This window comes from Pinus tabuliformis, chromosome J (assembly GCF_031772625.1).
Source record: "Pinus tabuliformis cultivar Carrire ecotype Pingquan chromosome J, CPIR1, whole genome shotgun sequence".
NCBI classification, from domain to species: domain Eukaryota; kingdom Viridiplantae; phylum Streptophyta; class Pinopsida; order Pinales; family Pinaceae; genus Pinus; species Pinus tabuliformis.
Genome location: NC_142295.1, coordinates 1,012,965,460 through 1,012,983,748, shown reverse-complemented (window position 1 = coordinate 1,012,983,748; position 18,289 = coordinate 1,012,965,460). Strand labels below are relative to the sequence as shown.

At 36.6% G+C, this 18,289-nt stretch overlaps 1 protein-coding gene across 1 annotated transcript; it reads right to left on the bottom strand.

Annotated features, from left to right (window-relative positions):
• Positions 1-3,909: 3,909 nt before the first annotated feature.
• LOC149230296 (uncharacterized) lies at positions 3,910-16,852 on the bottom strand. Its single transcript, XM_089381267.1, has 3 exons — positions 16,817-16,852; positions 16,502-16,683; positions 3,910-4,414 (listed from the first exon to the last, which is right to left on the bottom strand). The coding sequence occupies exons 1-3, from the start codon at positions 16,850-16,852 to the stop codon at positions 3,910-3,912; spliced, it is 723 nt and encodes a 240-aa protein (XP_089237393.1).
• Between the last annotated feature and the right edge of the window lie 1,437 nt (positions 16,853-18,289).

Below are 18,289 nucleotides of genomic sequence, written 5' to 3'. Positions count from 1 at the left end.
ACCAAGATCCTACACTGACTAAGCTTGAGCCAAGAGACTACACTCACTAAGACCTTGCCAACTAATCTCACCCACTAGCACTCCCGCTGTGACTTGGGCTAGAAAGGTTGAAACACCTTCGCATTGAAGATCATGATACCATGAGCGCAGGTCCCAAAGTTGCATCGCTCATGAGGATTTTACCGGGGGCGCGCATCAAGGCGGATTCCTTGATCTCTGACACCATTAGTCTCACTATAGTAGACAACATAAGAGATGATAGTGGTCCATGTCATTGCACCTATACTTTCCCCTCGTAATCACTGAATTCTTGAACGGCAAGTGGTGGGGTACCCTTGGAACTTCAAGGGAATTTCTTGAAGGGAACGACCAACTTGGAACTCTTGGCATCACAAATAAACTATTAGGCATGACACTATTGGAACTTCAAGGGAAGTTCTTGAAGGGCACGACCAAACTTGGCACCCTTGGAATCATTAAAAATAAATAAATTAATAAATATAATCAAGAAATGAAAACTAGGTAAATTTACATCAAGGGAAAATTATGTTAGAAACCGAGGAAATTAAATCAAAAATAAAACTTGGGTTAAGAGGATCACGGGAAGAAATAAAATATTTATCTTAAAAACTCTACCCTCCCCATGTCGGAAAATATTAGGTAGATTATGTAGTTTTATTAGGTAAGAAGGGGAAAGAGGTCATAATTGTAATGATAAAGATTAATCCTAAAATAGTTAAACCTAATTAAGACAAGAGGATGGTGAATTAAAATAAGATTAATATATTAAATTTTGGAGAAATGTAGAGAACCTCCATGTGGCAACAACCAACATAAGAATATCCATCTAAGAGATAACTTGAGTTAAATTAGGGAGTAGATAGGGGATCAAATCTTGACTCATTAATTGACTTTAGTAATGAACACAAATTAAGGAGTAACAAGGGGGATCAAGAGGCAACTAGGAGAAGAAATAGGAATCTTGTTGAGGTGAGGAAAATATTAGTTTTAAATTAAAATTTAAGTAAATAATTTTGGAGACCCTTGATGAGAGAGTGACACATGGGTGGGTGAATAATCAAACAATTGAATTATAAAAAAATAATTAATTATGCATGACATGCCAAGTGTCACCTATGAGGACTCCTATAAAAAAAGGGGCAAGCCATGGGAGAAGGGACTTTTGGGAACCCTATGGTTGGATGGATGAGACGATATCAGAGCAGTGATTACGAAACTATAGTGAGTTTGGTGAGGTAGAGGATTTTATAGAGGGGACTCCTGAGCCAAGGAGTGCTCTCCTCTACCAGCTAGTGCATTCCTCCATTGTACAACCTCATTGTAGCTCAGGGGTCCGTGGGGAAGAAGAGTACCCAAGGAGTAGGTTGGGAGGTTAATTGCTGAGTCATCGCATTTGGATCAAGTACGTCATCATTCACTCTCGGAGGTGACCGGCAACAAGGGAATACAAGTAACAACAAATCAAGTGGAGTCTCGTTTTCTGGTGAATGGTACATATGTGTTGCAATACTATTTTGTATGATTGCTTTATGGTCTTAGTTAAATGTATGTAAATTTTATGATATGTTCTGTGAAATGAATTTCAGGAATGTGTAAGACAATGCTGAATAAATTTGAATTCCCAGTGTTTTTCTCTTCTGGTTGTATTTTATTGTGAATTATTAAAAAAAAAAAGGTATATAGTATAGAAATTGATCCTTACACTTGGTATCAGAGCTATGTTAAACCCTTGAGACCTATGGGCCCATGCATGCATGACTAGTTTTGACATTATCTTCTTTTGATCAACTATGGCATGGGAAATTTGGGTAAATTGTATGAAAAACAAGCCAGCACCATAACAATTTCTCGCATGTTAATGTCCTAGCTCCATAAAAATTTCTCGCATGTTAATGTCCCATGGCTTGTCATTAAATTTTTCAATTAACAAGAGCAGTAGTCAAGTTGAATATTAGGAAGCCTATTTTAATGTTGCATACTTGGTTGCAAAGGAAGCATAACTTTATCCAGTAAGATTGGCTTTTAAAAAAGATTAAGAAATTGTTGAATCTTTGATGTTTTATTTTTAGACAGGTTTTGAAGATAAAAAAAAAAACAGCTACCATATAAAGAAGGTTTGTCCTTGCAACCGAATACAAACAGTGCAATATAGGAACCCATTTCATAAGACATATTTCATTATTTTTAGCACTCAAGCTATTTATAATTTTCTTAAAGTTTGAGTTTATATATCCATTATTTTGTTAGTGGTTGAACATCCCTTGAATATTAGTACTGCATCATCATGAAATATTGCCTGTACATCATTTGCAGACCATTGCTCTTCCATTATTGTGTTACTATTTTGTTATAACTAGTGTATTATAGCATTTTGTTTTATTTTAAAGCAGAACATTCAGTAGCATCTGAGTTCATGTCCTTTAGCAATTTGACATGAAAACAATTGATGATTCCTAGAATCCCAGTGTAGATGTGTTCCATTTCTTTTATGATTTACTTGCTGGTGATTTTGTCCTTAGTAGGAATGTAGAAAAGCCCACACAGCTAAAACTAAGAGCTTTCTTTAGAATGATTGCAAGTTTGACTAGAATTGTACAAAACTTAAGTAGAAAATTGCTAAGGAGTAAAAATTTCCAAGGGAACACATCTCACTTGTGATAAAATAAAAACAAAAATAAAATAAATATATATATATATATATATAGGGTTGGTCCATTTGTGGGTGTATAAAAGAGGCAGGTCGGCTGTTTGACAAATTGCCTCAACTAAATTTCGCTACATGGAATGCGATGATTATAGGATATGCCCAACATGGGCTAACAAAGGAGGCCCTTGAGCTCTGCTCAGAAATTGAAATAATAGGAATGAAACCAAAGACATAAACAGGCATGGAGTTTCTGACAATTTGGACCTTTCTGGTTTTACAAAAACATTTCTGAATGGGGATATTATCTGGGAAAGTGTTCCATTGGGAATTCTCAGTTTACATAAGATTTACACCTCAAAACTTTGAAGGTGTTTTCTCTTGTCAAAATTATTTGCCATAATCACATCCTGAACATTCCTTGAAGCAGAATGATACATATGTGAACCCAGCCTGCCCACAAAATATATGAATCAAATCCAGATTTTATGCTGAGATAGTGAACCTGCCTACCCTGATCAAGCACCGTTATATTCGCACAAACCAAAAGAACAGTCGAGAAAGTAAAACCATCCAGCCTCAACCCCATCATCAACACTTGTCAAAACACCTTGAGAGCCTCTTCATATTTCCCATTCAGAGCATACCCTGCAATCATCCCACTCCATGAAATGACATTCCTTTCAGGCATACAATCAAACACTTGCCGCGCTTCCTTAACAACACGTCATTTGGAATACATATCAATAAGAGCACTACCTACAAAGATATCTGAATCAAATCTTGCCTTGAGAATAGAAGCATGAACCTGTCTGCCCTCTTCCGGAGCCGCAATTTTAGCGCCTGCCTTGACCACGCTGGAAAATGTGAATTCATTCAATCTCATTCATGCTCTCTACATCCACCCAAATAGTTTTAAGGCTTCCTCTACGGGTCCATTCTGAGCATACCCAGTGACTATGGTGGTCCATGTGATTGCTTCCCTTGATATAATATATATATATATATATATATCTAGATTAAGTCTTTAGTAAAAGGCTAAGATCTTACCAATTGCCAGCTTACAAGGCAAGCATAAAAAGCAGTTGTGCCTTTAGATCGATCAAAGATCAAGCATTGCAACAATGAAGTTGAAAAGTAGTTAATCACCAACTTATGACATGTAAAGACAATGTCAATATGAACTAAATGAAGACAGATCACAAAATCTTCTTAGCTCCAATATGCTTGTCTCTTATGCAACGTTACAGTTTTTCGTAAGCACGAAATCTATTGCACAATTTCTGGAGAGATGCAACTGAATGTTGCATTGCATTCAATTTAAAGTCCCTTGACATAGCCTGGAAGTCATTTCTGTGCATCTTAATCAGTCGACCAACATAAACATGCTTCATAGTTGTGAGCCTTTGTAAAGGTGCAGTTTTTCTATCCCTTCGTCTTTTTCCAAATGCAGATTTCAGATCGTCCTCTTCTAAGTCACTGCCACTGTCAATAACTTGAAACTTGGGATCCTTAATTTCACCATTTACTTCATTGGGCAGATTCGGCTTTGGCAACTTCTGCAAGCTTTCAACCTCAACAATGTTCTCACAATGGCTTACTACCCCAATCAAATTTGGATTAGAGGCCACCCCGAACAAACGATAGATTCGAATAACGGTGCTAATCTCATCCCACTTTCCACTTGTCAGTTCTTTGATCTTTGGAGAGGCAAGCTTGAAAACACACGGCTTAACCCTTGGATGACACCTGTGCTTTCATCAAATCTAGTAGTGATATTAGATATTCAAGATAAAGGGTTTCTTGAACTGATGTTGAACTGGAAGTGCCAAAATCAGTGGCCTACAAAATTGCTAAGCAGCATCAGATCTTCTTTTGTATAACCCATGTTGATTGACACGTATAACCCATTTGTGCCATATTTTTATTTGTTCTTTAAAAAAGAAATAGTTCCCAGATTCATTTTTTTGTTCTCAAAAACATAAAATAATGTCCATTTTCAATAAGGCTCTGGTCGAATTTAGGAATATGAGAAAAATCTAATTTGAGAAATCCAATATTGCCGTTCCAATTTTGTTTCGTGATGGCTATTTAGAAATTTACCTCCTTATGAATTAACACTGTCCACGATTTTCATTCTCCTTGTTACATCAAAATCTTTTCCCTTTAATGTCAATTTATAACTTTGGTTCAGCCCAATAGTTCAGAAAGCGAGAGATGATGATGAAATATAATTATCCATTTAAATTAAGTAAATAAAAATAATCTCACCCGCCTAATATAAAAAGGAAATTATAAAATTAATTTTCAAGATAAGCATTGTATTATGGTGTGAGTTCATGACATTGATGTCATTGCATTTATGGTTTTATTTTTGTGCAACTATAAATGATTATTCATAGATGTTGTTTATATTGTTATGATTCATGCATGTTATATTTGTAACTCTATGTGGAACTCAAAGGTTCTATTCATAAGTAATTTCCTATGCTGCAATAAAGTGTAAATGAAGAACCCTCTGGATTTGATGTCCTATACTTTTAAAGGAATGGATATTCAGTGCATTGCATTGAAGACTAGATGTTACATAGAGAATATTTGATTATAAACATAATGTTCTACATAGTCAAATAAAATATCTTTTGAATGTTTCGAGGACAAGACATTATTCATCTAGATGAATTTCTAAGCCACTCCAAATAATGGTTTATAGATTGATTCCAAAAGGTTACATATCAAACGTTTATGCAGTTTTCTTAGGAGGCTAAATGCAAAGCGTGAGCAAGTGCTGAGAGGAAATAGATTGAATAAAAGATACAATATAAGGAAGAAATAAAATAACCTTTGGTTGGTTTGAGACCAAACCTGGTTTGAAAATGGCTAGATGATGTTGTAGGCACATTAAAAGGTTTTGAACAATGCGTGAGAAAAAAAAAACGCATATGGAAATGTGGCTAAAGCAATGAAGAAGATCGGATGAGGAGAGGTGGAGATATCAATATATCTCTAGATATTTTTCATTTGCGTTCATGGTAGTGTATTCATGTACTCATGCAATCATATATGGAACTTTAGGTCTAGATAATGTTAAAAATAGAAAAAGAGATTTTAGTGTGTCCATATAATTACTTTTGAAGTGCTTCAGAATTTGTCTTTCAGTATGTAGTGCAGAATCCCTAATGTGGTCAACGGAATTTTTATTTAGCCCAAATTTGATTTAAAGGAAGCTTTCATGAAGGTTGTTAAATGTTTATTTAAATTTTATATGAAGGTTGTTGAAAATGATGGCTTGGAAGTTTATTTGCAGAAGTTATAGAAATTTAAGAAATATATTTGTTAGTTTAAATGCTTATTTAATGAAAGTTTACATGAACATTGTTGAACGAGAGTTGGAAGTTTATGAGCAAAAGTTATGGTTATGAAATATTTTATGTTTATGAAATATTTTTGTTAGTATGTAATGAGTAGTATGTTTAATTTTATTGAATGATGATAAATAAAGTGATACATGGTTATGATTTTTTTGTAATGTAATAGGAATATTGTTAAGTAATATGTTTAAATTTTTTGAATGATGATTTGGAGTTTTATATGTAAAAGTAATTTTCTGAAATATTTTAGTATGCAAATTAATATAAATATTGTTGATTAATATGTTTAATTTTTAAAAGTCAATAAAATGTTAAACTAAAATAATAAAACATGTTTGTTTCATTTAGATTTAAAATGAAACTAAAATTCTAAGAGCAACCATGTTAGAAACATTAAATAGACAAAAGTAAAAGGAAAATAATATATAATAGACCAACTTAAAAAATTAAAATAAATAGAATTTGGTTATAAAGAATTATAAACAAGAAGTATTGAAGAGCATGAGAATAATAAAAATATGATCAAATTCATTAGCAAGAGAAAATTCTTGGTAAGAGGTCACATTTGAGTATTTCTTGTCTAAAAAACAGTAATATTGACTTGGTGGAAGACTAGTAAGTTACAAGTGAAAATGTAATTCCTTACTATGAATATCTTTGGTTTACACAAAGGCATTGCATTGATAGCAAAATATGAGGGGTGGGATGTTTTTTTTTTATTAAAAAGAGAATCACTAGTATGGATAATGAAGGAAGAAGCATTTCAAACTAATTTTTAGTGATTCATAATTGATCAGCTATGGCTAGCATGATTCACCAACATGAATCCTAAAACTATTTTTAAGATATAGCCTATTTTTATGTGCTTATTATTATTATGTGATTACCAATCATTGTAAATTCAAATTCAAACAAGCTTGGTGCCGCAAATGACCAAAGTCAATAACATGCGAAGGATCTAAAATATAATGATGTAAAGTAGAAACATGAAACACATCATGCATACGTGCTAAAGATGGAGGTAAGGAAAGCCTATATGCCACCGACCCTTTCCTTTCAAAGATTTCAAAAGGTCCCACAAACAGTGGAGACAGTTTTTCTCCCTTTCCAAATTTTATAGAGCTTTTTTTGGGGCCTTACTCTCAGGAACACCCTATCCCCCACTTCATAGCTTCAGTCTACCTGATGAGCATAAGCATAGCTCTTTTGTTGATCTTGTGCTTCTTTCAGCCTTCTCCTAATCATAGTCAATTGTTCTTCCATCTCTTGCACCACTTATGGTCCCATTAATACTCGGTCCTCTAGTCGGTCCCAACTAAGAGGTGTTCTGTAGGGTCTTCCATATAAGAACTCAAATCGCACCATCTTGATGGAACTCTGATAACTACTTTGGAGGACACCAAAGAGATGTGTCACCATTTTCCTTACCTATTCCAAGGACTTCGAGACGAAGTCCATTATTAAGAGGGGGTGTATGTAGTGCCCCACTCTAGTTGACTGGCAATGATATGTCATTAACGTTTATTTAGCCCTAAGGCCCACACTTTATTCTTTAAGGACCTCAGGTTGAGGATCTGGACATATGACTCTATTATTAGTGGTTGTGATATTAGAGGTTGTGATGTTTGTGTATGTTCTCCATTGATATTATGATGAAGATAGCATTAATGGTTATGTATGTATCTATTGGTATTATGATGATTGTAGCATTTATGGATATGTATGCTCTCTACTGATATCATTATGATAATAGCTTTGATGGATAGGTATGTTTCCATTGATGTTATGATGATGATAGCCATGATGAATGTGCCCCCATGTTACCTACTTGCATTAGTTCTGGTTCACAATGAGCAATGATTGCGAATGACTAGGTGATGTTAGTGATGCTATTATGACCACCTATGAGGACTCCTATAAAAGAAGGGGCGATCCATGGGAGAAGGGACTTTTGGGAACCCTATGGTCGGATGGATGAGACAATGTCAGAGCAGTGATTACGAAACTATAGTGAGTTTGGTGAGGTAGAGGATTTTAGAGAGGGGACTCTTGATCCAAGGAGTGCTTTCTTCTACCAGCTAGTGCATTCCTCCATTGTACAACCTCATTGCAGCTCGGGGGTCCGTAGGGAAGAAGAGTACCCAAGGAGTAGGCTGGGAGGTTAACCGGTGAGTCATCACATTTGGATCAAGTACGTATCATTCACTCTCAGAGGTGACCGACAACAAGGGAATACAAGTAACAACAAATCAAGTGGAGTTTCGTTTTCTGGTGAACAGTACATATGTGTTGCAATATTATTTTGTATGATTGCTTTATGGTCTTAGTTAAATGTATGTAAATTTTATGATATGTTCAGTGAAACGAATTTCAGGAATGTGTTAGACAGTCCTGAATAAATTTGAATTCCCAACGTTTTTCTCTTCTGGTTATATTTTATTGTGAATTATTAAAAAAAAAGGATATAGTATAGAAACTAGTCCTTACACTTTACCTGTGGTCTTATATTTCCTTTATTAACTTTTATTACATGAAATTTTCACCAGGGTTGTTAGAGAACCCTCCCCTTTTGGGAACACCATCCTCGATGTTAAACCACACCATGACCTAAACAAGACCGCTGGAAAGAAAACATATTTCCCTTGGAGCTTTATAATTTAGAGCTTTATAATTTATCTTGTTGAAGTATTTACAATGAATCACCTGCTCCAAAGCAAAACATCATGACAACATACCACATACTGGAGCATTATAACATAGCTCATTACAGTATCTATAATTACCACATATACACATATGCACATTTTCCAAACCAACAAATAAAAGGATATGATGCCCGTATCAATCAACAAGGGAATCCATAGGATCATACCTCCACTCTCAAAAGTAGTACCATGATTCGATTCCTTCCCAGGAAGTCTAGAATTCATTGTCATAGTCAAAGCTGCATCCAATGCCCAACTTTACCATCCTATGCCACTTCTCCTATCAGCAAACAGTTACCGACTCATTGTTCCAACAAACACTCCCAATGTGTATCTAATTCCATATGAAAATTCTAATGACCAAAACCAATATAGCCACAACCTTCCCTTCTCTGCTACCCAGTCCGTCGGAAAATTCGATCACCTCCTTCCGTGCAGTCACTCACCTTACATGTTCTCTTACATCCCCTATCTCGGGTGATACAAAATGAAGGCATATACCTGCCTCAAAACCATCATACCGGTCATATCTTTCTCATGGAAATCAATGGACACTATTGGGTACCAGTGTCCTACAATGGCCCTACTCCTAAAGTGATTTACCAACATACTGCTGCATGTTCCAATTTCTTTTGTTGTTGCTTCTAATTATTTATGTCGATTTCAACCAGCCAACTGGGCATGTTCATGCATTCTTATTCTAAGCACATAATTTCCATTGGATTCAAATAAATCGAAATAACCTCAAATTATACCTCATTAGTAGTTCGTCAATAAGGTACACTTGCGATCCTGTTCACTTCTTGTCACAACAAGTCAAACTAAATGTTTGATAAAAACATCATGTATAAACATATCACATCAGGTTAGCTCAAAACACAAACATCATATATTGACATCATAAATCACATGTAACCATCATAAACTAGAATCATAGATCACACGTGATCATCATAGACTGGAATCATAAATCACATGCATAATAATATTGAAATAGAATGTTGATACTTATCCTTTAATCAATCCTTAGCTTCTACCTTTGTCCTTATTCTATATGCACACTAGGTTGGTTACACACCCAACAGACACCCAGTGCCTTCTCCTCAAACATGTGCACATACACATAGTGTGCATCACACAAATACAACTACACATGTCATACAACACCATGGAATACATGCATCTACCCTAGTACCATATGTAACACATGTACACAGTACCGCCTGTACACTACAAGCACCTGCACAATGTGTACACAACATCACATGAACACGGCATCACCTACACAACGTGTACACAAAACATGTACATTGCACCATTTTGAATGTGTACACAATACCACATGTACACACCACCACATGGACAACATGTACGCAACGCCATATGTACATAGCGCCACATGCACAACATGTACACAACACCACCTACACATAGTGCCATTTGTATAACATGTACACAACACCACTCATACAATCATGCGCACAACACCAGACCTACATAGTGCCACATGTACAACATGCACGCAACACCACCTATACGTAGCCCTGCATATCCAGCATGTACATAGCATCATCTATACACAAAATTATATATGCAACATGTGCACAACCATAGTACCACAAATACAAAACTACATTGTCTTTACCAAACAACCTTGCTTCTAGTGTCTTATCCATGCTTGTGCGAGCATGTCACAGACCACACTACTTTCATTTCATTGATGTATCCCTCTGTATAACTTGTCCATAACATAGACATAATATACTCACATAATAATAACCCATAACTATATGATATTGAGCTTGTATATTTTTCATAACTACTCTTCGTAAGACAAGGAACCTCTTCATGCCATTCGCTTTACTGTCAGATCATGATCATAACATAATTACCAAATAACATAAGGTATAGGTTAAGAGAACATCCTTTATTCATGCACAACATGCACAAAATTGAGAAAAATGATTCCCAACATATCCAAGGCATTTGACACCTAGTAACCATTTACTTTACCTTTTCTAGTTACCTTTCACATGTTTGTACTCCTATTTTCCATTTACACCAATCAACCCAACTAGTCCTACTGAATGTCATAGTCTTACCTTCCATTGTGCTTACTCATGCTCATAAGTTCATCTGAATATTACATTACCTTTCGGGTACCACACAACTCTCCCCGAGCTCTATCAAATTTCCTCTTTCCTAACCAATTCCCAAGACTCAAAACATAAAATGCAATGCCAAGAAACAACCAAGAGGAAAACCATAACAACACGACACTGCAATAAAGTGGCATAGCTATGCACCAGACACATGAAAAATAACAAGTCAAGTGCAACAATCGCAAAAGGCTAGAAGCATGAGACTAACAACAAACACCATGACTCAATCCCCATGGTTCCCAAGGAAAGCTCAACACGAGCCTTCCTCAAGATTTCATGGAAGCCTCTCTTTCCGTGCAACTACGTGCATCATACTGCCATAAACGCATAACTTTTAGTGCATAATTAAACATAACAATGCACTGGTTACCTTACCTTTTTGTTCCAAGCATGATGCCTTGCAATTGAACACATCCACACCATCTCTCATGCAACTCTAATTCCTTGACATATCCACATGTAACTAGAGACTAGCTAACATATCTGTCAAGTACATGTTCATGAGTCTAGCACATATCCACATAATGTCAAACAAAATCAAGGTTAATAAGACTTCCTCTATGCAAAGCACTCATTCATTTGGAATTAGTGTTTCCAAACATAACCAAAGGAATCCTTGTCCAATTTCGTTCTTTTAATTTTTACTTCGTTGGAATCGGGGCTTACTATGTGTTGTCACACCAACCAACTATTAGTTATATAAACACATCAACTATTACCTTGTCATGCTAATACCAAGCATGTTACCTTGCAACTAGTCACACATGTCAACCACATGTTCCAAATATCAGGACATTCATATCTATCAATTTGAAATCAACTTTTACAAACAATGATGTTATAATGAATAGTAAAATCATAGTCATTAGACATAATGCTTCAACTATCAACTACATTCAAGTACATATCAACTGTCTCAAACCATATATGTTAGTACAATCATATTAAAACAAAATCATTTGAACACATACTCATATTATGCAATTCATCAAACATTCAACCAAATTGCAACATACCATGCTAAATAAATTAACTAGATCACAAAATCAAACAGTTAAGCACCAAATATATGACATAAGAAAACTTGTACCTTATTGTATCTCAGGGGAGGCTATCTTGTCTGCATCATCAAGATAGTAAGCATGATATAACTTATCAACACATCAGCTTAAACATAAATAAGATCATGTTATCCTTAACAATCACTAACTAACATGTTCACATCCTAACTCATAAACAATTACCATTATACATAGAAATCACATATGTACGATCAGTCTACTACACTACACAACACAATAATTCAACTCATACCTGAATTTCGTAACCCTAACCATCTGCATAGGTCAAACTAGGTTAACACAATACATATAACATCAACATCTTCAATGCAATGAACATAATCATCATGCATATGACCAATCCAAAATACAACATCAAGATCTCAATGAAATAACCCTAATCATCAATTTATTGGCATATAACAACAATAAGATATATACCATGCTCATGAAGAACATATAACCTAATCATCAAGTTATCTAATATAAAACAACAATCGCAATGCATACAACTACAGGTTACTATCATTCTTGACTATCTGACACATGTGCATATAACTACACTAATCAATTAACATCTATCATGAATGTAACCATAACATCAAAAGACATGTACATAAACCTAATGTATATAACCCTGATGCATATAAAAATTCTTAACTTACATACTTGCATGTCAACTTACAATAATTGTATGACGATCTACTCTTACCCCAAAGCCTAATGTTGCAAACTCCTTATGATTATCTGCATCTCCTGCTCTATATCAACCAACATATTAGCATCATAATGTACCAATATCACCCTAATGACCTAAATTGCATACCATGACTTCATAAGCCATGTTTGACCTACATCCATGCATAACTATAACGAAGACCATACATGCATAACTACTACATATAGACATATAACACATGAGTACAAAACCATGTACACATCATTCTAACTAGAGTCCAATCATCAATGTATGACCATATCAACTGCAAAACCATGACCTCATGCATGAGAACAACCATTACTCTGTTGTACACATTGCCACATGCAACCATTAACATGCATAAGAAATTCCTAATCAACTACCAATATGCATGAACGCATGTAGTTGATCATGAGTGATCAATTATTGTAACCAACCTACAAGACTAATATATGTAATCAAACATACAAGAATGCAACCTAACATACAAGGATGTAATCAAGTTGCATATAATCATGTAACCAGTCTTATACTTCTGAAAATGCATCCCACAAAATCATATCAAGCTCCTCATTATAACCTCACTGCAATCATGATCAACATGATGCAATGCAAACAAGCACATGGAATGCAAGTGTAAGAAACACACATGCCACTGACATGCATGCATGACCAACACATTCACCCAAGGAGACCACAACCACACTTTGATACCACTCTGTGGTATCAGATATGACCCAAAGAGAGTGTAACCTTCTCTGATACCACTCTGTAACACCCCCTCCTCCTAGGTTCACCCAAGCAATTGTCCAACTAGGGCAAACATGTGACAAGAGAGGATACTATAAGGGATTCAACTTCCTTGGTGGCCTTAATGAAATGGAACCGATGAAACATATCATACAAACCCATCCACATCAGCAAAAACACCCTCAAGGGACATGTTAGCCACTCAAACATCATGTCCCTGAGTCTCGCTGATGATTTAGGGCTTTTAACCCTTGGTCATTCTCATGCTCTAGGAAAGACAACGACTAGAAGGAAAATTCGCTCTCACAGGTTTGTGTATGAGCACTGCTAGATTTCTTGCATGGGCTACTTTTTCCCAAAATAGAAAAAAGAAACATGAAAAAAAAAACCCTATATTTTAGGGAGTTCTTTTTTGCAGCTTAGGTTACATGCAAAGATCGTTTTAGAATCTTTCCTCCAAGTGTCGCTTTTTCCTAGATTTGTGGCATGCGCGTCATGAGAATCAAACTTATTTATTCGACGCTTTAGAGCTCACTCCTTCACATCAATCTTTGAGCTCTGACATCCCACAACACATCTAGGATTCTTTGACACATCCATCTCAGCTATTTCCGAGTAAGTCAACTTAACTTATCTTTTGCATCATTTATGTTGCTTTTGTGTTTTGCCTTGTGAGAGTGTGTTCTGCTTGATTTTTGTGAATGCTTCCTGTGATTTACATGCATATTATCTTGTACTCTCAATGTTTTAGTTTTCATTAGCATTTCACTACTGCCACATGCATGACATTGGTTTGCACGAATAGTCGCCGATTTGGTGACTCACTTCACATACATGCATGTTGTTCCATTTTCTGAATCTTTCATTCACTGTTTGCATGCACAATCATTCACTCCTGTCTACCTTCACAATCACCATGCATTCACATTCACATTTTCTTTTAGTTTCTCGTCAGCAGGTCTAGGAAACCTTGGCCTAGACTCTGCCTCACCAAGATAACATTACACAATCCTGAGAGGGAAGGCTCTGCCTTTCTCCCAAGAAATGTGCATTTCTACCCAGTGACTATCCTCCAATATTGCATTGCATAATTTTGAGAGGTAGTAACTGTTGGCCCAAAAAATTGCATAATGTAGTCACTAAGCCTGCAACCCTTGCCAACTAAAATTGGGCATTGTGCAATCCCAGTAGCCAGTAGGCCAGTCTAGATTGTATATTACACAATTCCAGCAGCCAGCCAGCTTCCCACCATCAGAGACTGCCTTTTGCGCAGTTCCAACAGCCAATCTCCCGGCCTCTCAGAAAAAAATTGCGCAATCTTTGCCAGCCAATCCCGAGGTATGTTGCATGTCTTCCCTCAAGTTTTCTTTGGTTTTAGCTGATAGATTTCTTGCCATGTATGTCGCAATGTCTACAGATCTAGTAGATTTTTTCCCACCTCTCAGTAGTTTTGGGTCGATGGCCTCCAAGAGAGTAGGATCAAAGGACATAGATAGAAGTGAAATTGGAGCAGCAGTTGAGAGAGTGTCTACACGTTTTCTGATTTACGAAGACCCAAAGCTGATTATAGACAAGGACATCAAGGTGAAATGGCAAGAGTTCAATGATGCATTTGCAGGAACATTTGGGGAAGACCTCAAAGAAGTCTATGTGAACATTCACAAGTTTGGCTTGTACCGAATTGCATGTAGGTATCCTGTGTTCCCATACACAGACATGATACATTGGATCGTCTTGCACACTAATCCCAAGATGATGACATTGAGTAGTGTTAGCGGGATGAATATTTCTACCTTCAGGGCATAGGATTATGAACATATGTACCATATGTCGAAGCCAATGATCACCATGGAAACAACCTTCATCATACCCAGAAGCAATTCCAACTCCAGGGATATCTTGAAGAACTGGGTGGAGGAGCCAGCCAAATTAAAGATGACACCCAACTAGGTTTACAAGACGAAGATACTATGGAAGTTGTATCAATAATTGGTCATTTTTTCATGTCTCTTGTATGATCAAAAGAGCATGAAAACCTTCCCGTAGAGTTGGGTGATCAAGTTGGACCAATGTTGCATGAAGCGGAGATGAAACGGGGACGTTTTTTGGAAGCGGGGATGCAGAAGCATCATTTTCCAAAAATCTAGGAAGCAAAGCGTCTGCGGAAGAATTTACTATATATATATATATATATATATATATATATACATATATATATATATATATATATATATATATATATATATATATATATATATATATATATATATATATATATATGCATTTATAATCAAAACAAACATCCCAAATACCAAATTAGTTGTAGAAGACATGAAAACATGCATATTTTTGCATAAATAAAGATAGATATAGCATCCATTGTACATTAATGATTAATTATTCGAGCATCAACCATTTAGATGCATAAACCATCTAGAATCTAGATTCTTCTCCTCTTGTCTAGCCTTTTCCTCTACCTCGATTGCCTAAGGATATTAGTCAACATTGCCCAATTTTGATCAAACTACCTAATCCAAGACTTAAAATATGGTAGAAAAAGCTTAACATGCTTGATCGATGATTTTGACTTGATTGAAAGGTAATTTTTTGCTAAGGGCATGACAAAGGAGTTCAACAATTAACATCACCAACACTAGGGTACATATAGGGCTTGGTGCTCTTAATTAAATTCTAATTGCATACCTTCATACCTGATATAATCTAATGAAATGCCACAATCCCATTGATCCTGAATTCTTGAAAACTATTAAGTCTGTTAAATTTTGAATAGGATATGAAATTCTATTTTCTCCATATGAAGTCCAATGAGACTGGAACCACTCTCAAACATCCTAAGTCATTTCATGGTAGTGTTAAAAATTTAAGTAAAAGGATGAAAATAAAGAATTTAACATTACCATGAGGAATGAATGGGGGCTTTATTCCCTTCATTCCTCAACCCTAACCCAAGGTGGACCCACCCCCAACAAGAAAACTCACCAAAAAAAAAAATACTGATTTTTTTAGGCCGTGCGGTGCACTTTTCCGAGGTGCGTACGAAATCGTATGGGAACCATACGATTCGACCTCTGAAGCGTTGTGCTTCGTACGGCCGAAGCACCGTAAGAAACACGCTTCGGAGATTTCGAAACGTGTTTCGAAAGGACACTTCCAGAATTTCCAGGAAGCGTCATTATCAGTTCGAAACGCATTTCATAATTTCGGAACCGCGTTTCAAGGGCTAGATCTGGGGGAGGGGGGGACGTTACCTGCAACATTGAGTTGGACTAACTGGCCAATGAAGGAAAAGCATGCAACTAGTCTGACATGTTGGCTCACAAGCTGAAGGAACAGGTAACAAGAGCTTGACAGCCACCCAAAGGTTAGCAACCAGAAACCTACATGTCCGCCTACATCTTGGATGTAATCCATGCCCATCGGGAGTTCCCAGAGTTGAACTAGGCATGGACATTGACATAGACCTATATGAACACTTATTGTAAAATGTTATCTGAATGCAGCTTTAAGGGAGTTATCACACAACTATTAGATCATTTGTCACCCCGATGTACAAGATGATATTCGAACACGATCCACCTTGCATGTCGAAGGCAAGAATGGAGGCACTTATCAATATAGAAGATTGGTATGCCTCATTGTCTAGCACATTCATACAGATGTACAACAGAGAAGCCTCCACATGTTTTACCAAAATTTTCCTTGGACAAGCTCGTCATGCAAGAAGTATCATACCACATCTCAGCAGGATTTTCAGCTAATCTGCATTGGAAGAAGAAGGCACCTTGGCCCGCTCTTCCATTGCGGATTGGGTTATACGAGATAGAGAGTTTCAAGCATGTGGATGTCAAAGTAGAGGAGATCAATAAATATCCATTCGATGCCCGAAGCTACAATCCATATGACCTGCATTGTTAATTCAAATATCATTGCACGAGAGTACAGTTTCATTTGATCCACAGGGCATGGCATTGGGCAAAGGAGGACCCATGGAGATATTTTTATAGCTTCTCCAGGCCTAATGAACCTATAAGCATCACTGTGCAATGGTTAGTGAAGTAGTGTGAAGCAACATCCAGGAGAGCACCAGCAGCAATAATAGTGGTAAACGTACCAATGCTCGACAAAGGCAAGAGGAATTTTTTTGTTAGTGCGAAGGCATAACAAAGCTACAAGTTCCGAGCAGACCTTCTTGTCTAGAAAGCATATTTCGAAATAGAGGCGAAGAGGCAACATCGCAATAGGAGGAACGTGCAAAGTCAGACAGAAAAATAGAGAATGGAGGAAGCAAAGAAGGACTTGCATGAGTTGAAGGAGAAACTCTAGATGGAACAGGAGTTGCACATACAGGAGAAGGAAGCGCAGTAGGAATAGGTACAACAGGGGACCTAACATGTACAGACCGATGAAACTATGCCCGTACAAGAAGTCGGCTCATCTGTATAGCTGGCACCAAGAAGGTAGGGTGAGTAGTTACAAGAGCAGGACTTTGCTCAAGATATTGAACAAGCACGTGAGTAGATGGATACGGATATGGAGAAATAGGAGTTAGATCAAGACATTGACCTCATGCCTCACCAGCAAGAGGTCAACCCACCAACTTCATTAGATTCAAAAGTGGAGCAAGTCCCAAGCAACCAAGGAGAAATTGAGATCCTTGGAGACAATCCGGAGGGAGAGATGCACAACATGTCATTTGATGAGTCCCAACATAGAGTTGTTCAAGCTCACACAATTTGAGGAATGAGTGATCGCGTCTGACGTGCACAAGAATCCAACAGTGTTGGACGATGCTACCAGAACATATTCCGAAGCCACTAGATCAAGTTTTCACTTCGTGATAGCTGATAACAAGAA

What these genes read in the sequence shown, in the direction of transcription:
- LOC149230296 (XM_089381267.1), bottom strand. Translation starts at nt 16,852, where the DNA reads ATGGGCATGGATTACATCCAAGATGTAGGCGGACAT. An exon ending in TCCAAGATGTAGGCGGACAT is followed by an intron (nt 16,684 to 16,816) that starts GTAGGTTTCTGG and finishes TCAATGTTGCAG; the next exon opens with GTAACGTCCCCCCCTCCCCC. An exon ending in CGAAGCACAACGCTTCAGAG is followed by an intron (nt 4,415 to 16,501) that starts GTCGAATCGTAT and finishes ATGAAAGCACAG; the next exon opens with GTGTCATCCAAGGGTTAAGC.